At 47.3% G+C, this 23,427-nt stretch overlaps 1 protein-coding gene and 1 long non-coding RNA gene across 4 annotated transcripts; one reads left to right on the forward strand and one right to left on the reverse strand.

Moving 5' to 3' along the window:
• The first annotated feature begins 332 nt into the window (after positions 1 to 332).
• Positions 333 to 21,543, forward strand: nfkb2 (nuclear factor of kappa light polypeptide gene enhancer in B-cells 2 (p49/p100)). 2 transcript variants are annotated; one of them, XM_080869455.1, is made up of 24 exons: positions 333 to 2,010; positions 3,669 to 3,770; positions 10,204 to 10,243; positions 11,541 to 11,610; positions 12,310 to 12,350; positions 13,534 to 13,632; positions 14,404 to 14,555; positions 15,057 to 15,169; positions 15,452 to 15,610; positions 15,913 to 16,017; positions 16,099 to 16,187; positions 17,388 to 17,526; positions 17,773 to 17,883; positions 18,019 to 18,231; positions 18,325 to 18,466; positions 18,550 to 18,664; positions 18,985 to 19,192; positions 19,290 to 19,459; positions 19,544 to 19,646; positions 19,719 to 19,897; positions 20,101 to 20,188; positions 20,272 to 20,441; positions 21,093 to 21,204; positions 21,408 to 21,543. In XM_080869455.1, exons 2-24 carry the CDS (start codon positions 3,754 to 3,756, stop codon positions 21,476 to 21,478), a joined length of 2,706 nt encoding a protein of 901 aa, XP_080725581.1. In that variant the 5' UTR covers positions 333 to 2,010; positions 3,669 to 3,753; the 3' UTR covers positions 21,479 to 21,543. The 2 variants fall into 2 exon arrangements, with proteins under 2 accessions (XP_080725581.1, XP_080725582.1); XM_080869456.1 differs by lacking the exons at positions 333 to 2,010; positions 3,669 to 3,770 and adding an exon at positions 9,233 to 9,408.
• Positions 8,215 to 22,306, reverse strand: LOC308388621. 2 transcript variants are annotated; one of them, XR_013970139.1, is made up of 3 exons: positions 22,185 to 22,306; positions 21,381 to 21,913; positions 8,215 to 9,029 (listed from the first exon to the last, which is right to left on the reverse strand). It is a non-coding gene; the product is annotated as an uncharacterized lncRNA (long non-coding RNA). The 2 variants fall into 2 exon arrangements; XR_013970140.1 differs by lacking the exon at positions 8,215 to 9,029 and adding an exon at positions 9,415 to 9,909.
• Between the last annotated feature and the right edge of the window lie 1,121 nt (positions 22,307 to 23,427).

A 23,427-nucleotide genomic window follows, 5' to 3' on the forward strand; every position in this document is an offset into this window, starting at 1 on the left:
GCTTTATTGTTCAGTCTCCAGCTAACAGCGTTTTGTTTCAGTGCAAATACAATTTATATTTAAGAACAAAAGAGGTGCAGGGTCCGATCTGGCCGTAGGTCGAGTTGGAAAATGATCATTTAAAAAATGCAAAAAAAAAAAGTTTCATTTGTATTGGTGTCAAAATAAAATCTCTAAAGTTTGTTTTGTTTCCAGTTGTTTTTGCATGTTGCCAAATCATTTTGAAAAGCTGGATGGACCCTGTGCTGTAAGGCAAACCTGCAGGTTAATATGAAAACAATGTTATCAAAGTGTTTGATGTGTAGAGCTGGTCGTCACACACTGGAGTGAGCTCGTGTGCACATGTTGGCTCGTTACAGACGTTTGTTTGTTTACATGCTGATAAACACAAACAATAAAAATCAAATCAACTTTATGATGCAGAAGAGGAAGAATGAGTCACTCTGACCACCAAAAGTCAATAAATGAGGACGTTGAGTCGTAAAATGTAAGCTGTGCGAAGGAGTGCTGCAGGGGAGCCAGCAGGGGGCGCTGTCGCAGCACGACCTCTGCTCCCTGCTGTGACTGACATCTGTGGACGTGCAGGTGGCGTCTCACAGCTTGACCTGAAGGTGGCAGTGTTGCATCACTGGCTGCTGTTCATGGCCCTGACAGTGTTGTCTAAATAAAGTTTACCTGCTGAAGTACAGCAAAAACTATCTGAAGGATGGACACGGGTATGATGAACGAGCTGAAGACAGAATCTTAATGGGTCATCGGCTGAGCATGACGTCAGCACTCGCTGCAGGTGCAGAAGCACCTGAGACGTTTACCTGGATTCATGTTTGGTGGATCCAGGTGGAGAGCGGGGAACAGCGTGCACCTCCCTCCACACCGTTCTCAGCCTGAGCTGATGAGCGATGACGCTCACGACTCATCTGACGAATCAGTGATTTCATAGATACACAAGAGGGTACTTCCCCGACTGTGACCTGCACAGGCCGGCTCAGCTCATGCCATAGTGCTGTGAACGTAATAACACCTGAGTGCAATCACGTACACACACACACAGCTGTATAGGAGCAGTAAAAGAATATATGTAATATTTTTCGTGTTTTTGTATTTTTCTCTTTATGATCATTCATTTGTTTTTACTATTTTTGTAAAGTTTTTAACTTGATTCGTTTTTTAAAAAACAAGTTTTTTTTGTTTTTTTCTTCTTGTTTTTCTGCCTGGGTGGGCGTGGCTCCCCTTTACCATCCACCAATCAGTAGGTAGAGTTTGCCACGTGGTGCCGGAATTCCCCTTCAGCTCTGGGGCTTTCCAATCTGACTGCCTGCCTGCGGTCACCATGACAACCGAGCTGACCTAAGTCAAGTTTGTTGCGGAGGGCGGGACATGACTTCCTGATTATCAAAACAAAAGCATCATTTTACCGCACATTTTGAAAGGATAGTGAAATAGTTAAATATAATTTAGTTTAATTTTTTTTTTATTTTTATACAAAGCATTAAAAGCTTTTTTTGTTTATATTTCTAATTTTTCTGTTTGTGTAAAAATGTTTGTATCTTTTCGCTTTTCTCCTTAAATTAATTATTTTAATAATTTGTATAAAATTATCTGGAGAATTTTAAATAAACAAAATCTAAAAATTCAAATGAAATAGTGATATCTCTGAACTGAATGTATTACAGTCGATGAGTTCACAGGAAATAAATAAAAATTAAGATAATGTGAATTTTTGATATATAAATAAAAAAACATTTGAAATGCTGTTTTTTAATTTTCCTGAATATTTTTTGCGACTGTTATTGTTTTATTGTCCTCCTTTTTTGTTGTTTTTTTCTCTTCTCGTTTGAATGTTTTTCACACTGATTTCTCTCCTGTTCGCTTCACATCAGAGGTGCAGGGTTCTTAGCTTTATTTTGAAAATCGGGAGCAGGACGTGACCTTGGGGTTGTGATCTTGGTCTTGTTGCTGAATCCAGTTTGGAGTTTCCAGACTGAAGTGAACCTTGAGAGCTGCGCGCAGGTAACGTTTCTTTAACTTCGTTTAAAGTCAAACTGCTGATCAATAAAATAAAATTATTAACCGAGCGCTGGACACGCACCTGTAACTCAGGTGATTCCACCACAGCCGAACTTTAATGTGCCTCATTCTCGCGTGACAAACATTCGGGGTGACGTGAGGAGCTGTTACTCGATCACTGAGGATTATTGATGATCGATTATTGGGTCGTTTCAGCGCTGGCTGTGTTTGATGCAGATGAAGTGTGGAGGTGTTGGAGGTGTTGAGGTTGCGCTGTGATGTTTAAACTGGCTCGTTCTGCTTCTGTAATCCAGGCTCGTGTTTGTTGTCAGGCGCAAAGAATCCAGTTAAATAGCCACTGTGCTCGGCTCCTGGGGTTTGTTCTTGAGCTGCTTCACAGTTCAAAATGATCCTTTACCGCATACCGAGCCCTCAGATTCGCCAGTTTCCGGAATCCTGCCGAGGGGCCGCGGAGTGAGGACTTCCAGTGTGGCGTGTGGTGGTCTCGGTGTGGCCCACCTGCGGCTCAGATGTACCTGAAAGAAGTTCCAGAGGAAACAAGGCCTTTCTAACAGGAAGCGTGCTGCACGCCAGCCCTGCCGTCGGCCGTTTTACCCCGTGTGACCCGAGGCGGCTCCAGGCGCTCCGCCACACCTGCATCACCTCCATCCAGGTGTTCACGGTGGATCCAACGCGTGTGGCTCTGCTCGCACATTTCCCCGAAACGAACCCGTGAAACAGCCGTGCTGACGTCAGACATCTGCAGGGTTAGGGAACATTCATCGTTATGACACTGACCTCTGACCCTGAAGTTTTCCTTTAAGGCGCTCTGATGACATCCACAGACTTCATTACTGTAAATATGATCAAAAGAGAATTTTCTAGACACAGATGTTACAATATTTAATCATCTTGTCTGTTTTATTTATAAAGCACCAAAGACAACAGCAGTCGCCTCAAGGTGCTCACAGACTCACAAATATACAACAGACAGCAGCCAACAATCACGTGACGCTCGCAGAGCACAGATGTGGTGCTGATGGTGCTGATGGTGCTACATTAAAATGAGACTTTTTTTGTCCGCTCTGGAAAAATGAATGAAAGGAGAATTTCTACCTTACAGACGTGAAAATATCAAAGCAGATTAAAGAAGCTGAGGAGAGTTTAAATAAGGCTGAGGTCCGAGAGTCAAAGTTCAGAAAACTGTGTTTGGAGGAAGCAGCGAAGCTTCAGCAAGTCTTCCTCGTCTGTTTGTAGGACAGAAAGTTCTGACGGCGCCTAAACGCCTCGTTTGGTTTGCAAATCATTGAAAAAAATTCATCATTTTCTTTGAAAGATGAATTTTTCTGAGTAGCTTGAAAAACATTTTTCCAAAAACACATGAAAGCAGATGTAAATGTGACCTTTCCAGAGCTGCTCCCCCTCCTCCTCCTGTTGGGTTTTAGGCTAACAGTTTCCATTGGTTCTCAGTGTTTGTGCTAAGCTAACCCTGTGAAACTGAGGCTGTGGTGAAGGCGGACTGCTCCTTTAACTGTGTCTGTTGGGCCTGAGCTCCCTGATCGTCCCCACACATCACAGAGGAGGAGGAGGGTGGAAATTCCCACTGATGTGACTCCATCAGCACCGAGCTGTGTCATTAACCCTTCGCTTACCATCCACAGGAAAATCCCTGAAGGAGGAAGAACAGGTCAGCTGCCGCCTCCTCCTCCTCATCATCATCATCATCGTCGTTGTCAGCGCTGAGCCATGGCAGGAGCCCTGCGGTACGTCTGCTGTTAACCCTGTAATGTGCTGTGATGCGTTTCCTGTTTGTTATGAGATGTTTTGGAATCCTGTTGCTCAAAGCTCAGCGACGCACAGGAATGTTTCTGTGGTTTCTACGGAAGCCCCGAAGCTCCAAAAAGTGATTTTTGTTTTGGTTTGTAGGTTGTGCACTGAAGTTAAAGCAGGTTGTGTATCTCACTTCCTGTCCTGCTCGCTGCAGCGCCAGGGTTTTGTTTTAAATCGTCATGGCACTATTATTATTATTGTTGTTGTTGTTATTAGTAATATTAATTCAACTTTATTTATAACAGTCGCCTCAAGGTGCTTTATATTGTAAGGTCGACCCTACAATAATACATACAGACAAAACCCCAACAATCATGTGACCCCCTATGAGCAGCACTTTGGTGACAGTGGGAAGGAAAAACTCCCTTTTAACAGGAAGAAACCTCCAGCAGAACCAGGCACAGGGAGGGGCGGGGCCATCTGCTGCGACCCAAGACGTTTGGGTCCATGTTCTTTTCACCATTTTTAATCAGAACGACTTCACTTCAATGTTACACTGACTGCACTCACAGCGCTTTATGCAGCACACACAAACACACACATAAAGAGCAGTGATGTGATTGGTCCTCCAAACGAGTTTTTTACCCTCTGACAGTGAAACACCGACCGTGAGCTGATGAATGAGAGCAAACACAAACATGAATCAAAAGGTTAAAGGTCGTGAAAATGTGACAGTGTCACGCTTGGTGCACTCGGGTGTGTTTGTCCTCCACGTGTCTGCGTGGGTTGCCAGACAGGTGTGTTCGATCACCTGAGGAAATGAACCCAAACCTGCGTAGTGTCTGCGTCCTCCGGCTGTAGGCTCCACCCCCTCGCCCCTGACTTGATTTGCAGGAAAGAAATCATTTTTAAACCGCCAACAGACCGCCGCTCTGAAGCGTGTCATGCTTTCTCTCGTGGATTGCATAAATCATCATTCAGCGCAGCTCACATGTAGGTACGTAGTGCCCCTCTGCAGGCTTCCACAAGTTGTCCAATCAGAGAAAAGTATGTTTTTAAAGAGACAGGAGCCTGTTTGAGACGGAGGATGGACTGATGCTTCGGTCCCAAGCCGACAGCAGCCTGTTTTAGATTAAATAAATCATCTGACCAGCTGAGACCTCAGTCTGTTTTGTGTTTCCGTGACAACCAGCAGCTGATGACTAACACCTCGTTAAGGCGCATGGAGGTTGTTTCTGAAACAGCGGTTGCTACAAAACATCCCAGCGCAGCGGAAAGTTTGACTCTATATGGCTCTCACCTGAAAGCGATGGGAACCTCTGATGCAGACTGACGTTGGTTTATTCGTTCAGTTTGTTGCTGCTCTTCCTCATAATCAGAGCCAAGCTGCAGGAAGCGCCTGATGTTTACAATAGGGGCCAGTTTAATACGGGTCAGAATAAGAAAATAAAACTGACAAACCATCTCATCCTCAGATTTGGATTATAAGTGACGCCCTGTCTGCGCCTGTCAGGTAAAAATACACGTTAGACGCTGTCGGTTTTCTTCATCACTCCTGTATCAGCTCAGTGTATGTTTGCAATAATAATAATAACAACAGGAAATAATAATAATGTTGTAGTGAGAATAATAACAGGTGTATTCGAGTCGTTCTAGTTCATTTTTCCTTGATGAGAAACTAAAAGAGCAGCGTTTGTGTCCCCGTGAAGCCCACACACACCCTGGTTTATTTAAAGTTTATTAAAGTTCTTCTGGCGGTTGTTCTGCTAACAGGCAGCAAAGACGACGTTGTTGCTGTTACATTTAGAAGTTCATATGTGGGGAATATTCTCTGACTCATGGCAAATATTTCCTGATTTTACATGCCTCCATTGAACTTCTCATCACAGAACAATAGTGGATTCAGACACTCGTATCACTGCAGTAAAAAGAACATAAATGTGTTTATCAGTGTGGAAACTAGTGCTGGGTCATTTCACACCGTTCACAGTAACACCGGTATGATGTTGGGCAACGATAAGAAAATGAAATATGGCGATAGAATATGGGTAAAACGCGCATGCGCAGTGCCTTTGTTTACATACGCACATGGCCGAAAAATGGCGGCGACGCAGAATGAGAAGAGCGAGAGCGGATCGTTGAGTGAAAACATGAACCTGAACTGGTTTGTAAAATGCTGCAGCTTCACTGGTGTGGAACTGGTTTGGCTTTCCTCCGTCAGATACACAACAAAGCACTATTTTTGGTAGCGCATGCTAGCGGGCCGTCGTTATTACCGTGTTGTTTGGAAAATACGGCGCACTTAAAATCAATCCTTTGATTTTTCTGACAGTCGACAGAGCCCCTTATAATCCCGTGCGCCTTATGTATGAACTCTGGTTGTGTTTACTGACCTCGAGACGATTTTATGTGCACGGCGCTCGAAAATCTGTCAAATGTTTCAGTACGACTTTGCTGAGCTACGAAGCACCGCTTGATGGATTGTCGGAGCGTTACGGCTATCGTAGGCGGAGCCTCGCGGAGTGATACGTACTGTGCTTCAACATAATATTACCGTACTGTGTGTGTATGACCTCTTTAAGTTTTGTGGATATTATACATGGTTATGCTGAGGATGTGTCGGCCAGTTTCCACTGGAAATGCCTTTTGGTTAAACTGTCAGCGAGGAATTTGCACTGTTACATGTTTATATAACTTTAATGCACATAAAAAACAGCTGCTTGTTTCAGTGGAAATGCATTGATGGGGTTTTTTGCACTAATAAAGTTGAGGAGTTGTAAAGTATTTTGTCTCGTGTCAATTATATCGTCAGTTATATCGTTATCGCAAATTTTCAAATGTATATATTGATATAAATATTTCTGCTCTGGTGGAAACAATCTGATTTATCTGAATGGAAAAGTTAAAGTTCAGCTTTTAAGGTTTTAATCTCTACTCGAGGCGGTTACAAGATGTTTGTTTTCATGACAGAAGCTCTGTTAATAATCTGGATCTGATTTGAGATTATTTCAGTTTCTTATTGGCTCTAACGTTCTGATCCATCACTTTGAGCGTTTCTTACTAACTAATGTTACTGACAGGTCGAATCCTCCTGCCTGTAAATGACTGTCTCATCTGTTTTAACATTTAGAAATGTTTGTGAGTCTAAGGGACGGTCTACGTAAGCATGAAACGCTCCACCTGTAGATCTCCACCCTCGTCCTGCTCTTCGTCTTTTCCTTCTAACGTATTGGAGGACGTGGATTTCCAGCAGCTGCAGGTTTTTCAGCCTGGCTCCACAGAAGCTGCTCTTTTGTCTGTTGTTAATGATCGCATGTGTTGTTGACGGTGGTGATGCTGCTCTGATACAGTGGATCACATGATCTGGATCTCCTGAACTGTCGGATACTGTCTCTGGGGCATACCTCAGGGTTCGGGTCTGGGACCACTTGTCTTTTCACTGCATGTGCTGCCACATGTTGCGGATCATTTCTATGCTGATGACGCTCTGACGGGTAACTCTTTGTTGTCATTGCACAGTCATACCTAGAACAACAGTACAATGAAATACGACACACAACACAAACAGGACAACACAGTAACTTAACTAAATAAAAGGAAGAAATAAAAGGGACGTTTTATTGCACATTTTTATTGTTATTATTATTATTATTGTTGTTACCCCCCCCAAAAAAAGTCCAGGGAGGTAGCCAATCAGGTCAGCTGATGTGCCGGTCCTTCAGGGAGGGAAGAGGATGTCCAATGATTTTTTGGGCCATATTAATGACCCTCTGAACCTACATGACGTTCATCAGCTGCCGGTCGCACTCTCCATAACTCCTCCTTCAGATCTTGAGCCCTGACATCAGGTAATGTTGGAGTCATATTTGATTCTTTCATTTGGCTCAGGTATCGAATACGTTGATAAAGCAGCGTACTTTAGACTTAACTGAAGTTAAACCGTCTGTTTCTGGTAGAAAGGTCTAATATAATGATTGCAGCGGGTTCATAATGCTGCTGACACGGAGGCGTGGCCATTATTGGCCCGTCCTCTGATTGTTGCACTGGCTTCCGGTGACGTGCACACAAACATTTCAAATATTGTCGCTAACTGCTTTACGGGGTTCGTCTACGTCACGTGTCATTCACTGAGGTCCGCCTACTAGCTGCTGATTGGTTCGCACTGCTGACCGGGCGTTGTGAAACTCCAGAATCGTCTTCCTCATTACCAGCCTTCAAACTGAAGAAAACCCTTCTCTTCATCATCGTTCTCAGCTTCAGACTGGGTTCAGCTTCTGTTTTTCTATCATTGTTTTACTTTTTATCTTATTTCTCTTGTCTTTCTTTATTAAATGATTATTCTTATTTTTACTTGTTATGCAGCACTTTGCTCGTTGCTTCAGTGTGGGGTAGAAATGCAGCGACAGAATCAGGAGCGGCAGTGAGGCCGATAGCAGAAACTCAGTCTGCAGCTCGAACGTCTCAGGCTGATTATTTATAACCATCATAAACCAAACATAACCAGATTCAAGCTGCACAAGTTTCATGAAGGTCAGTGCAGCTCACAGCTGACTCACAAACCGTGAATAAGACACGAGAAGAACAAATCCAACAAAATAAAGAAAAGACACAAATAAACTAAACTAGGAACAATGTGCAGTAATCAATAAGCTCTGATCAGCAGGTGGAAGAAGCTTTCAGATCCATTCAAACCTGCAGCGTTTTTATTTACTGGTGAGACGAATCAGGATCCACAGTTTGGTTAAATACACACAAACGAAGAATGTGACATCACATTTGCACTGGCATGTTTTTTTAAATACAGATGTTAATAATGTGCGTGACGATGACTCATTGTACCATCTGCTGGTGCAAATCGGTATTACACAAAAGTCAAACTGTAACTGAAGATAAAGTTTCACAAACTGAGCGCGCGGCTCTGTTCACATCATACATGCTTCCCTCAGGCTGGATCATCATAGCAAACATTTCTACTGCTATGCTGATGACACCCAGCTCTCTGTCCGTGAAGCCAGATAACACACATCAGTTAAACTGCAGGTCTTAAAGATTCCTGCAGCTGCTGTCAGCTGTTCTTCTGTGGTGAATGACTGAAGCTCTTCGGCTGTAGAGCGTCCGGATGCTTCGGGAAACAAGCTGAAGGAGCTGGAAGCAGCCTGGGACGTCTGCTCGAGGTCACAAACATGAAGTGTGTCGCATGGGCATCCTCAGCTGTTGTTTGTGTGTCTGCATCGCGTTCGGTGCTTCTCACGCTGCAGGTGAAGAAATGTTTCATCAGGTTAATTCAAGCGAATGACTGAAGCTGTTTCAGGGAAACATGAAAGAAATAACCTCTGTGGATTCCTGCAGACTTCCCCTCGGGTTTTCTCTCATCTTGCTCGTACTCTACCTTTGTGGGTTTGTCTCTGCACAGCGCTCTGATTGGTCGATGCGCTGAGAGGGGCTGTCCCGTCACAGCGGGTTGAAGCTGGGAGAGCAGTGAGCTTCGCATCAGTTTTGAGTCAGAGGCGTTAGACGAGGGACAGGAAGTCGAACGAGAAACCAGCAAAAAGACAGAAAAGAGAGCAAAGAGGAAGCGGAGCCGGACGCCCGGCTGTGACAGAGCGCCGTTCACAGCTGTAACCTCTGCAGGTTCGTCCCTGTCTGCTGGTTCTAGCTTCACGCTGGGCTTCAGCTTTAATCAGCTGCTTTGTCTCAGTGTTAAACTGCTGGGGTCTGACGGCTGAACGCTGTCGGGCCGGTTTCTCGTCCGCTCTCTCGTGACTGTGCTGCAGACCTCATCAGCTGTTTACGCTCTGATGAGGTGAAATAAGCTGTGAGAGTGCGGCTGTAGTTATTTACTGCTCTTTAAGCTCCACACGGCTGCTTCCATTCGAAGCTGTTTCTGTAGAAGTCGTTCACACCATCATGAGTGTTATTTAAAGACTTTAACTGTCTCAGGATGTCGACTCTGTCTTTATTTTTCAGCTCGAATGTTTATCTCTGTTTTTCTTTTTGTTTGTTGTTGCTCTTCTTCCTCGTCTGCCTCACCGGCAGCAGCAGAGTGACATCAGCAGCTGTAGCCCCGCCTCCTCTCTCTGCAGGCCTGGGATTCTGGGGGTTTTCCTCAGCTCAGCCACTTCCAGGAAGTGACTGAAAGCAGAGCGAGATACGGGAAGGGGAGGGGCAGAGAGAGAGGGGGGAGATTAGAGACAAACAGCAGAGAAGAAGGAGGGAAGGAGAGAGGTCGTGCAGTGTTTGAGTGCGTGAAAGTGAAACTGCTGAACTTTGGATCGCTTTGCTGCGCTCTTGTGTCTTTGTCCGCCTCTCGGGACTTTCAGCTTCAGCCTGAGGGGGCTTAAAGCGACTCGGCTCGGCCGATGGTTCCTCCGACACGCCTCTGACTTTCTCAACGCTTCTCACTGACTGTCTCTGTTTGTGCTGCAGGATGACTGAAGCCCAGTTCATCGGCGGCTACGAGCACGACGTAAGTACTTTCTCTACATTTGTCTTTATTCTCTCCATTACAGGAAGTGTGTTTTTAATCCAGCTGATCAGCGAGCGTGCCTGAGCCTCGCTCTAACCGTTCGTTCTGACACGAGAACGTGGAAATGATTTCAGGTCTCCTCTGATTACATCATCCTGAGTGGATTCAGAGGTTTTCTGCACATCTGTGAAGTTTTATTTGATGTCTAAAAGAAGAGACGCGTTTACATCAAAGCCTGAAATCAAAGCGTGCGGTGGGCTCTTTGTTGTAAACCTGTGGAGACCTCAGCAGGAAGCAGCGACACAAAACCAGTTCAGAAAACTTTTCATACGGTGCGCGAGGATCGGATCAGTGTTGGATGTTGACTCGGGAGCAATGACTCCGTTTCCAGTTAAAGAGGAAGCCACTTCTCATTCAAAGAAGCACAGCTTTGTATTTAACCAGGCGAGAGGTGCAGGTGACACAACGAAGCGTCGCAGAGCTTCAGTCGGTTGCTGCTCGTTTTCGCTTTGATGCAACAACAACGCGTTTGAATAAAGTTGTTCCTGCTTCTCATTAACTGAGGAGGCCTACCACAAGCCAAACAGGCTCCAGATGTTTGCACTGGGTGTCTGCTTCAGGTTAGCTGCTGGAGTACGAGCTCAGCGCGGTGCGTTCATTAGGACGGCCGCAGTTGTCGCTCCTGTAGACGTGGCTCAGGATTAATGTGCAACTTACAAGCTTAAATTTGGTAAAGCATCCCAAAAATGACATTTAAAATCTTCTTCATTCTCTATATGAGTGAATTCTGTGCAGCTGAATGCAATCATGCAGAAAGGTGTAAAACAAGTGGAGGCAGTTAAAGAACAGAGTGCTTCAGTTACGGTAAGAAATAACCGATTCGTTTGAAACTCGTTAAAAAGCAGAAATCTGAGGGGCTGCGAGGGGGTTTACAGCGCGTTTAACTGATCAATCATTTTGATACCAGGGATGTGTCAGTTTTGCCGATAAATCGATGATTCACAGGAACGTTATGAAGCCCCTGAAACTGTTTTACAAGGGTTACCTAGGCAACTGGAGTCTGGAATGTCCGCCAGCGACCAATCGTAAGCCACAGAGTGAGGCACAACGAACGAGCCGCTTCCTGTGTGATGGAGGTGTTCCACAGGGATCGACATTGGGCCCGCTGCCTTTATACATCACAACTGTAACATGTGCTTTTACACCGACAGCACAGTCTGATGGTACTGAAAGGTCTGAGCTGTAAAGACGATCGATCGACGCTCTGTTAAAGATGTTTCTGCTTGTTCGTCCTCAGCTGCAGCAGTTCATGCCGTACGACTATATTCCAGTGGACATAAAGACAGAGCCCTTCATGCCTGAGACAGGTGAGCATTCAGGACGATGTCACAGTCACGTCAAACTATGGAACAGGTTGAACTCCCAGCTCATTTTTTGCCTCCTTAATCAGAAAAAAGATGCGTGCCATTGTAGGAAACAACATCAATCTGCAGACTCTCATTTGTGTTTGTTATTTAAGTCCGTTTGTTGCCTTTAACACACTGACCTCCTGTCTGAAGCATCTCACTGCACCACAACATCTGGTTTAAAAAGGTCAAAGGTGAACCATTAACGGGTCTGACTGAGAACACGGTCAGGCTGGAGTCAGGAGCTCCTGAGAACACACGAGTGTATTTGAAACCAAGCCTTGTGAAGTCCAGAGCCTTTCACCATCTTTAGGTTTTGCTACAACCTCAAACAGCTCAGGATGGACGCAGCTCTCTGATCCTGCCCTGGGGGCGCCCCAGTACCCTCCCTCAGTTTTAGAAACGTGTACAGTCTGGGTTTCATACCCAGAAGTGTGTGTGTGTGTCGGTTAGTGGGCATCAGTACTGTAACATGTTACAAGAAACTCCACAAAACTCCAGCGAATAACACCTGGTCATCTAGAACCTTCTAGAATTTACTCACGTCTGGTAACATTTTGCTTCTCGCTGATGAAATAGTGAAAGTTGATGATGATTTTGAGAAATGATCAGTCACAGCGACTGACGAGTGTTTTTTCTTCACCTGTGTTTGTGTTGTAGCTCACGGCCCGTACATTCAGATCATCGAAGAGCCCAAACAGGTGAGACTCACATCTTACTTCCTGTTACAAACACGACAAGGCAGCGGTGGGTGGATAAAGACTGCAGTGGAAACATGGAGGTGACAAAGATAAAGATCGAAGCAGTCGTCAACAATATAGCGTAGCAATAAGACACAGACGGCCTGATAAACCTGGATTCTTGGTGGTTCAGATCTTCAACAATGGTTTAAACGTGATTGTTCCTTTGTTAGTCCTCATTTGAATTTTATTCACCGGTGGAGTGATTAACAGACGCCAGCATTACCGACGAACGGTCCATTAAGTGCTGTAGCTGCTGATGGTGTCCCACAGGGATCAGAGTCAGGTTCACTGCTTTGTCCCAGTCCAGTTTTATTCCCCTGAGCCTACCACAGACATCATAACATTAACGTCTTATCCTGATGTTTTAAAGTTTGAAGTAGAAAAGCTCTGACAATACAAAGTCTACAGCTGTGGTGGGATGCAGCGTGATGACGTAACACCAGCAGCACGACACAAAAATGTGTTTGTTGTTGTGTGTAACGTGAAGCCGAACGATGCCCTGCATGGCAAAGCAAACAAACAAAGGATTTGAACAGCGTGAGGTGATGAATGAGCTCAAAGCTCCGACCTGAGCTGAAGCTCAAACAGGAAGAAGAGACTTCGTTCAGACTCAGAGCGGTGCTTCCCCGGCGGGCTGATCCACACGTTAATACAACAGTCACTTCCTTTTATCCAGGGTTTTCCCAACAGTCATATAAGAACACGGGACAGAGCCGACGAGCACAAACAGGGAGTTTCTGCTGCTAAAGGTTGCGTGTCTGCTGACTGTCTCTATGCAAATCGCTCAGTTCTGCTCTGAAGACAAAGGAAGTGCCGAGTTTACGCAACCAGTGCTGAAGTAGTGACGCAAACGCTCACAGCACCACAGCCTGCACACCGGCTCTGATATGCAGTCGCATTTTTAGCTTTTCTTCAGAATAAAGTTTTAATAAAGTTTAAGATCACGAGTCATGCACACAGCAGCTGTTTGTAATGAAATGAACAACAGTTTCAGACCCGTCGCCTTGTTTTAAATGTTGTTGAATTCATGCACTGCTTTGAAGAGAAAGTGAAACTGTGAGCGTGACGGCTCAGGGAAACAAATACAGATGTTCCCTTATCTTGACTGCTGTGCTTATCTTTAACGTGTGTGTGTTTACAGAGGGGATTTCGTTTCCGTTATGAGTGCGAGGGTCCATCACACGGCGGGCTCCCGGGGGCCTCCAGCGAGAAGAACAAGAGAACGTACCCCACAGTGAGGGTGGGTAACACACGTCAATAACAACCTCGGCATTTTGCCACGTTCACCTCTCCGGCGGTCAATGTTTCTGTACGTCGACCTAAAACTGAACTCAGTCAGGTCGTTTTAAAAAACAAACCCTCGGACATTTGTTTCTGGATGAACGATCCAATAATCAATCAGTGTTGATCGGGAAATGTGGACGTGGAGTTTCCAGCCAGGTGGGGGCGAGCGCCACATTTGTACCGATCTTCACGACAGTTTGAGGAACAAATGTTCTTCACGCACACTGACAGTTTGCATCCAGGGAATCCGATGAGCGTCCCTGTTCGTGCTGTCTCTCTACATTTACAGTTAAAGACTTTTTGGAACTTTTTTATCGGGTATTTTCAGGACAGGAAATGTGGGAGAGCTCGGTACTACACCTGATCTCCCTGTGCGTGGAGACGCTCGGAGGAGCTCTTAGCAATAATAAACATAAATGTTTATCCGCAGAGAGCCACGCGTGTGTGGTAATGACGTAAAAGCCGGTGTCCCACAGGGCTCCACGCTGGGCCCGTTATCGTTCGTGTCCTAAAGCAGGTTTTGAAACGTTCTCCCACAATACGTTTTCTGATGTTTGTGTAATAATTGTGCAACACGTGGCTCAAAGTTCACCACTGCAGAACCTCCAGCCTTCATCTTTACACACCTTTAACCAGAACATCCACCATTTTTATTAAAGCTGTTCATGGAGTCCAACCTGAAGCCCGCCTGTGGCGTGCAGACCGTAATGCTGTCTTTGTTCCTCAGATCAATAACTACGTGGGTCTGGCCCGGGTCGAGGTCCAGCTAGTGACGCACACCGACCCTCCTCGCGTCCACGCCCACAGTCTGGTTGGACGCCACTGCGTCGAAAACGGCACCTGCACCATCGACATTGGCCCCAACGACCTCACCGCCTCGTCAGTATCCAATCACATCACGGCATTATTACCCCCTCCCTTTTTATTTACTTCCCCTTGGCCTTATTATTATTAAAAAACACAAGGACCCCCTCAGAGTCAGCTTCTAGTCAGTCTTTGGTCACTTTGAATCTTTTTTTATTTAATATTTATTTTATTGTTATTTCGTTTTCTTTGTCAGTTGGATGTTGTTTTCGATGTGCTCTTTGTTGCTCTAAAGTTTGGATTTAGTGTCAGACAGTTTAAAGACCGAGAGGCAGACGGTTTGTGTGTTTGTGCCTCTTTGTGCTGCTGTGAGGGAAAAGTCCAAAGAGGAAGTCGCAGCTTTCTGTCTGAGATTCAGATGAAATCCAGCAAAGTGTTGGGAATCTTTACTGCAATGAAAAAACCCAGAGAGAAAAACAAAAACACACTGAACACATCGCTGCCTGTGTTTCACTGCAGTCACGACCTTTATGTAGAAAAGAGACTGTGCATAATGGATGATGTCACTTCCTGTAGGTTCAGCAACCTGGGGATCCTCCATGTGACCAAGAAGGGTGTGGTTGAAGTTCTGACCCGGAGGCTGAGAGAAGAGAAGAAGCGGCTCAAAGGGCCGCACTGTCACCTGACAGGTAGACTCACCTGAACACCTCAGTCCTGAGTCTTTGTTTCGCTTTGTCACCGTTTAAAATGGTTTGCTGTTCGTTTTCAGAAACGATAAGTAATCGTTTTGCTTTCAGACGTTCAGAAACAGAAAGTCAGAATTCTCCTTTCAGTTTTTGAACTTCCTGTTTCTTTAAGCATCAGAACATGCCGTGCTGTCATGTCCGCACACAAACGTCAGACCGTACACGTAGCGATCAGCTCAGCGGGACGAGCAGAATAAAAGGTGTCGAACTCGTGCGTGTTTGCAGATGTCGAGGAGTCGGCCATCGTGAAGGAGGCCAAGGAGCTAGGGAAGACGATGGACCTGAACATCGTCAGGTTAAAGTTCACCGCCTACCTGCAGGACAGCACCGGCGCCTTCACCCGAGCGCTGAAGCCCGTCGTCTCCAACCCCATCTACGACAGCAGTGAGTCCTCAGTAAAGATTTGCTTAGACGAGAGCTCGCTGTGCTGCAGAGGTGGACGAAATCAATGCTGACCATGCAGCGTCCTCAGGCCTCTGATTGGATAGAGGTTTGAGCGTCCTGCTCAGCTGATCTGAGCGCAGTGAACTTTGTAACGATGAGCTGTATTTGCAGACGTGTTTAGTGCTGAAGTAACCAGTTTGTTTATTAAAGTAAACAATGTAACTGATGAAGAAGCAGAAAATGAACCGCACTGCAGACGCTGACAGAAGCTCAGCTCTGATAAAAATCTGTTCCTCCTGCAGAGTCTCCCAACGCCTCCAACCTGAAGATCTCCCGCATGGATAAGACGTGCGGCTCGGTGCTCGGAGGAGACGAGATCTTCTTGCTCTGCGACAAAGTCCAGAAAGGTAAACAACAAACCTCCAGCACTTTGTTTTCACCGCCGCTCAGGCTGCAGACATATCCCATCATGCCTCTGTGCTCCTCAGATGACATCGAGATCCGGTTTTACGAGGAGGACGAGGACGGATGCTGGGAGGCATTTGGGGACTTCTCACCTACGGACGTCCACAAACAGGTAAGTGTGTGTGTGGGAACCAATATCCCGTCCCCACAAGTTGGAGACTCAAAATGTGGTTTTAGTGTCAGGGTTACATTTGGGGTATGTGTGTGTGCGTGTGTGTGTGTGTGCGTGTGTGTGTGTGTGTGTGTGTGTGTGTGTGTGTGTGTGTGTGTGTGTGTGTGCGTGTGTGTGCATGTGTGCGCGCGCTCTGAGGGGAATTCCTCCAAACGGGCTGCAGACACATCTGCCCGCTGGACGAGTTCACCTGCCTCAGCTTCAGCTTGAGGCTGCGTTTGGGGGAAGCAGCTCTGCCAGAAATCCCGTCTCAGATCTGCTTCGTAGGAAATGTCTGAGTCGCCGAGAGACAAACAGAGGCAGCCTTCAACACAATAAACCTGCAGTTTGTGGGTTTGTGGTGTGTGACGTTAAAAATTGTGAAAATAATATTAATAAAGTGTCGGTGGCTTTTTTCGATGTGCAGGAAAGCCCCCACGCACAGCACAGCATGTGTAACGTCATTAAAGAGGAAGTCATGTGACGCACTGCAGCTGTGCACAATGAACACAGACGACTGTCAGTGTTTTTATAAATGCTCTCATCACTGCACTCACCTCAGGTTTTTCTACTCCTGCTCTGTATGATGTCACAAAGGGCAGGTAGCTCCCAGCCACAGAAGCCCCACCCACTTTAAAGTCTTGCATTTGTGAGCGTGCTCAGAGAGGAATAAGGCGTTTATTTAGTAGAGATCCATCGTGGATCACATGTCTGAACTGAAATGGAACCAGCCCCTTAGTTTGGCTCGCAGTGGAGCTGATGTTTCCCATAAGGCACTGCTGTCCTGCTACTGCGTGCTGATTGGTCGGTTAAGGGTTTAGGATACTGTAAAGCGGCTTGTGCTGTTGTGATGTTCCTGATACTCACAGAAACCAGCAAAACTTTTTTCTCCAGTCTGTTAAAGACGCTTTTACCAGCTCAAGAGCGCCCCCTGTGGAACAGGAAGACCATACACGGGCGGTTCTCCGTGGTGTTGGAGGCTCTTTGGCATTGTCTTAAAGGGGGAGGAGCTACAACAGCTTATTTTAGGCCAAGGGTGATCTGAGGGGCTGTGTAATGTAAAGAAGGATTATTTCGAGCCTTCACTCATGCAAAGCTGGTCTAATAGAGGCCACGAAGAAGAAAACACTTAACACTGAGTAACTGTTCTCCTCCCTGCAGTACGCCATCGTGTTCAAAACGCCGGCCTATCACAGCACAGAGATCGAGCGGCCCGTCACCGTCTTCCTGCAGCTGAGGAGGAAGAAGGCGGGCGACAGCAGTGACCCCAAACAGTTCACTTACATCCCGCAAGTCCTAGGTGAGCCGCCACGCTGCACACAGCACATTCTAACCGGGCGCTGCCGGTAAATCCCCAAAGAGGCTCGCAGATGTTTGGGGTTAAAGGTCACAGTTCTGGGGTTTCCCACAGTGGAAACTGTTGCCATGCACAGACTTTCAGTCCTCACCTACTCACTCAGGTGTTCATTACACAGCAGCGAGAGACACAAAGCGCACTTTCTAGTTTGTTTTCCATCACCATCGTCTCGTCTTCTCTCCCTCGCAGACAAAGAGGAGGTGCTGAGGAAGAAGCAGAAGCCGCTGCCTCACTATGAGCACTGGAGAGGAGGAAGAGGAGGAGGAGGAGCCGGGGGATTTGGTGGATCAGGAGGAGGAGGTAGGAATGTTTCTAAGATTGGCATGAGAAGGGTGATTTCCTCGCATCAACACGAGGAAGGCGTCTCTCAGACTCAAACGGACGCGGCGCCGGGCTTTCCTCAGCCGTCCTGAGTTTTGAATCTTCTTTCTGCAGGATTTCAGTTCCACCAGGAGATGAATGGAGCCGGGGGAGGAGCAGGAACGGGAGGGTTTTTTAATGTCTCTTTCTCTGGCTTCGGTAATGGGGGAGGGGCTCAGATGTCAGGCTCCGCCCCTCAGTCAGGTGCTGCTCAACAGCAGCAGCAGACCGACAGACAGACAGGAGGACAGAGCGACTCGCCGCTCCGTCAGCAGCTCCTTCAGATCGGTAAGAAACAAAACTGTTCTCCTCTCGTCGTACGCCGATGACGTGCCGCTGTACGCTCTCTCACCTGAACCTCCACCTGTGCTGCGTTTCCAGCTGCTGCCCTCAACAGCAGAGTCTCTCAGAGCGCCCGGCAGACCGCCACCGCCCTGCTGCAGTACTGCAGCACTGGAGACGCTCGCGTCCTCCTCGCCATCCAGAGACACCTGTGTGGCATCCAAGATGGAAACGGAGACACGTGAGTGTTTCTGAGAACCAATCACAGCAAGTTTCTCCTCTGAGGTTTGTTTGGTGGCTTCACGTGTTTGTTTCTCCTTCCAGACCTTTACACCTGGCCATCATCCATCATCAGACAGGTGTGATCCAGCAGCTGATCCACACTCTGCTCAGCAGCCAGCAGCAAGGCATCATCAACACAGCCAACCACCTCCAGCAGGTAAGCTCCTCCCCCTCCTGTCTGATGTAGATAATGAGTAAACCCAGCTGTAACAGGTAATAACATCCTGCATAGTTTACAGGTTACTAGGTAAACTAGAACTCGCCTCATCTTTTTAGCTGCAGTCTGAGGACAGGTAAGCAGAAACTGGCAGATCAGGTGTTTTCAGATGCGCAGGTAAAGTCCTGGGAAGTTTTTCCTGTTTGGAGTGTTTGTGCTCTGATCGGAGCACGGAGCACACACCTGTTGGGCAGGTTAGGGCGCTGCAGGAAGCTGCAAACATCCTTATCACGTGACCGCTGACTCCTCCTCCTCTGCAGACTCCCTTGCACCTGGCGGTGATCACACGGCAGGTGAAGGTGGTGGAGGTGCTGCTGAAGGCGGGGGCTGACCCCAGCCTGGTGGACAAAGATGGCCGTACCCCCCTCCACCTGGCGGCGCTGGCCGGGGACCACAACATTCTTCGCTTCCTGCTGGCTCACCTGGGAGAATGCCACGCCCACCTGGTCAACATGCCTGATTTCCACGGTGAGAGGATGCCACACACACACACACACACACACACACACACACACACACAGAAATATAAAAGGCTGAAAGTAACCGAAACGTTTCTCTCCGTCAGGCCTCCACCCACTTCACCTGGCTGTGAGGAGGGACGGCGAGCGCTGCCTGCGTCTGCTGGTGGAGGGCGGAGCCAAAATAAACGAGCCTGAGCAGAAGAGCGGGAACACCGCCCTCCACCTGGCCGTCAGAGAAAACCTGTTCAAGGTGGCCTGCCTGCTCATCACCGAGGTAACGAGACACAGCAGGGGGCGGAGCTTCTTTACATCAACCGGCAGTGTGAATCTGATGTCATTAATGTCTTTGTGTTTCCAGCTCCGAGCTGACGTTAACGCCTGCACGTTTGGAGGAAACACGCCGCTCCACCTAGCCGCAAGCCTCAGCTCGCCGACCTTCTGCTCCATGCTCATCGCTGCAGGTGAGACACGCACACATGGGGAGGCGGAGCCACGTTTAACAAACAGGTGATTAAAGGTGGGCTGTTCCTCAGGTGCTGATAAGTCCATCGAGAACGATGAGCCGCTCTTCTTCAGCTCCTCCTCCTCAGACGATGAAGATGAACCAATCAGAGAAGAAGAGAAAGAGCGAGAGGTCGCCCCAAAGACATCCAATCCCCGCAAGAGACCTGCAGGAGGCCACACCCCCCTGGACCTGGCTAAATGCCAAAAGGTAAGTTGTACTTTCAAAATAAAAGCATATTTTCCAGATGTAGAGACGACAGATGTACATGTGATCGACCAACTGCGTAAACAGCGGGGTAATCGATTCAGAGTAATCAGAGTACACCCTCAGGTGGCATTTTCTGAACGTCGTTACGGTTTGTGAGGACGCTAACAGAGAAGCTGTTGTGTGTGGCTACATCACCTCTTCAGGTCAGGAAAGTGTTGTCGCCATCTAAGAGTCCGAAGTTGGATCGCCGCGGCAGCGGGAACATCAGACCGACGACCAGCAGCACTGAAGGTTTGTCGGTTTTCTCTTTTTAGCTGATCGGCTTTCAGATGTTACTAAAAACAAGCTAACGTGAAGCTGCGATGCCGCCACAGAGGTGGAGCGCGCGGGGCTCGACGAGGACACGCTGTCACGGCTCGTGAACGTGCTGAGCGTCGGCGACGTCCCCTGGAAGAAACTGGCGGAGAAGTTGGGCATGATGACGCTGACTCACCTGTACCAGGACAGTCCGACGCCCTGCCGCCAGCTGCTGCGCCATTACAAGGTAAGAGCCACGCCCACTGCACACGTGCCTCGCTGAGGCTGCGCGGGGTCACGTCTGACAGCCGGCCTCACGTGATGGCACCCCACGTGTCCGCCTCTCCCTCTGCCCGAGTCAATTAGAGGTCTCTTCCTGTTAACAGGGAGTTCGTCCTCGCCACCGTTTTAGGGTCTTTACCCTGAAATCAGCTGCAGGTAACAGCTCACCTGCCAGCCACGCCCCGGCTCTGCGACACAAACAGGAAGCATCGCTGGTGCTCATAGATGTTTCCGTAAGCTGTGCTGCTACTTCCTGTGCACACAGTCACATGATCGCTGTCAGTTTATTATTTAGAGGAAGACTCTGTGAGGGACGTTTCCTGTTTATCTCGATCAGGTTGTCAGACACACCTGTGACACCTGTGAGCAGCAACGCGTCTGTTATTACTGCCGAGTCTCTAACGTACCGCGTAAAGCACCTGGAGGGGACTTCGGTGATTTTCTGTAGAACTGAAACAAACTGAATGTCATGGGCTCCTCCTGGTGGAGTATGTGGGTACTGCAGCAGTGTGACTCATGTATCTCACAGGAGCTCGTGGCAGTCTTCCACGTTAAGCTGCAGAGGTGTGCTTTGTGACAGCTGCAGGTCAGATTAAACGTTTGTGTGTGTTTGCAGCTGGGTGGAGGTGCAGTCGAAGGCCTGGTTGAAGCTCTGCAGTCTCTCGGTCTGACAGAAGGAGTCCGACTGCTGAGGAACGCCGAGCTCCGAGACGACAAACACAACACAGGTAACTGACGGAGGCGTCCGTTAGCTCTGCTCAGATCTGATGTTTTACACGCTGCAGCGATAGAGCAGGACGGTACTGAGCATGTGCAGAACAGCGACGACTGGAATCTGTTTTTAGTCTCACATCTAACATCGAAGTGCTGCTTACGTTTTGTTACGTCCAACAGACCCACTCACCTCGTTCTTATTCTTCTCTTCAATCAGACGTCACTGTCGACAGCGGCTTCGGCAGCCAACCAATGGAGGACGTGGAGCCGCCCGCGGGCGTGCAGTGACGAGTGCGTCACGAGCACCATCCTTCTGCGATCCATCAGAAACCTGCAGCGGGTTTCAGAGATCGGACTGTAAACGTTTGCTTCCTGTAGGATCGAGACGAACATTTGAAATCCAGCTCAGCGAATCAAGATGAAGTTTTTTATAAAACAAATACAGAGGATGGACGAATCGACGCTGAAACTGTACCATAGATCTCAGAGCGTGCTCTTTTTAACTTATGTTTCATTTTCCTGTAATAATTTCACTTTATTAAAGAGTATGTGTGTTGTGTCAATAACCTTTTTGAAAAGTTGGGTGGATGAAATGATCAATAAATCTGTTGTTTCACTTTCACACTGAGCTGCTTCTTCTCCATTCTGGAAACTGGAATTTCCCATTTTCTGTCCGGTCTGAAACGCAGCACGCCTGCTCCCTGATATGGACGATCCCAGCACCTCAAAAATAAAGTGACGATACCAAAACTAAACGTATAAGTTTGATGTGAAATAAGAGCCAATCAGACCGCACTTCAGAGAGGAATTAAAAATAAACATTGAAGTTTACCAGAATGAAAAGACGGCGACCTGCCCGCCATGTGGCCGCGTTTTCTGAGGTAAGTTTAAAGGAGGAGCTAAGCTCGCGGTCTCAGGTGTTTGACACACCGTAATCTCTCAGCAAGAGGATTTTAACTCTGATCCAAGAGGCGAACAAAAAGTGGCGGCTCACCATCAGCACAGGATTGATCCACCTGGAGACGGAGGAGCTCAGACTGCATCATGGATTCTTTCACTGCATCTGTCTCCTGTGCAGAGGTCCTCCCTGCACTGCTGTGTTGTTGTGTGTCTGAGCTACACTGGGACATCGTGCTGGGAGAAGACTGACAAACCTGACTTCCTGTTTGTCCTTCTGATTCTCCCTCGTTGGTGTCTGACCTTCGTTTCTGTGCAGCTTCTCTGATTTGATGATAACCTTGTTTTAAGAGCCTCCTTTGCACATGTGTGTTCCTTTGTGGGAACATTTTCTGTGTTGTCCTGATTACTCCCAGTTTGTGTTCCCGAGGGTGGTGGGAGTCAAAGAGGACGAACTGGTCTGTGTGTGTGGGTAAACTTCCTCAGTGTTCACAGCACAGTGCAACACTGGTAACCTACAGCAGAACCCGCTTCACCCGATCAGACCTCAGACGCATATTTAGATACGAGTGGGAGACCAAGTTCAATGACATGAGTTTATCGGCTGTTGATCAAGTTGTTTCTTTGTGTGACGAACAGATTTATTTTTAGATAACTCATGACCAGAACTTGCCAAATTTGGCATACGCCATGAATTCATTTACTAGATGATGTCATTGCTGGAAAAACTGTCACTATGTGAGGGAGGGAAGATTAGCCAGTAGTAGCCTCAGCGTAGGTACAAAGTCCTGTCTGTGTCACAGCACCGGGTCTGCCACTCAGTGTTTTGTGTATTTCCTGTTTTATTCTTTGATTATTGTGTTTTCTCAGTGTTTCCTGTTTTATTTTGACAGAGTCGTTAGGTTTGTTAGTGTCAGCTGTTTCCTCATGTGTTTCCACTCCCCAGATTACCTCTAGTGTGTATTTAGTCTGTGGCTGTATCCCAATTCAGGGTCTGCAGCCTCAACGATCCTCAAGGGCCGCGTACTTAAAGACCGCTAAGGCCGGAAGTGCGAGGCTTGTGAAATGGGACGGTCTAACCTCCGTTGCACTGCCCAGGTTGCCTAGCAACCATGATACTAACAGCTGGAAACGTGTCATACAGCTGTGTTTGACAGAGATGAAGGAGAAAATCTTTTGTTCATGTGTTTGTTTCTACATGAGCTTTGATCATTCTCTGTGAGATGAAGCTCAGCTATTGAACGACGTATATTTTAAAGTAAAGGCTTTAAAACCAAGTTAGTACAAACGTCACTAATGTCACATGACTTTGCCGACATGTGACCAACAGTAATGTTTTA

Source organism: Rhamphochromis sp. 'chilingali', assembly GCF_963969265.1.
Source record: "Rhamphochromis sp. 'chilingali' genome assembly, chromosome: 20".
Lineage (NCBI taxonomy): Eukaryota > Metazoa > Chordata > Actinopteri > Cichliformes > Cichlidae > Rhamphochromis > Rhamphochromis sp. 'chilingali'.

Bases quoted from the DNA above. Each gene is read 5' to 3' on its own strand.
- nfkb2 (XM_080869455.1), top strand. The intron at 18,665-18,984 runs GTAAGCTCCTCC...CCTCCTCTGCAG, and splicing joins CAGCCAACCACCTCCAGCAG to ACTCCCTTGCACCTGGCGGT. The intron at 19,647-19,718 runs GTGAGACACGCA...GCTGTTCCTCAG, and splicing joins CTCCATGCTCATCGCTGCAG to GTGCTGATAAGTCCATCGAG.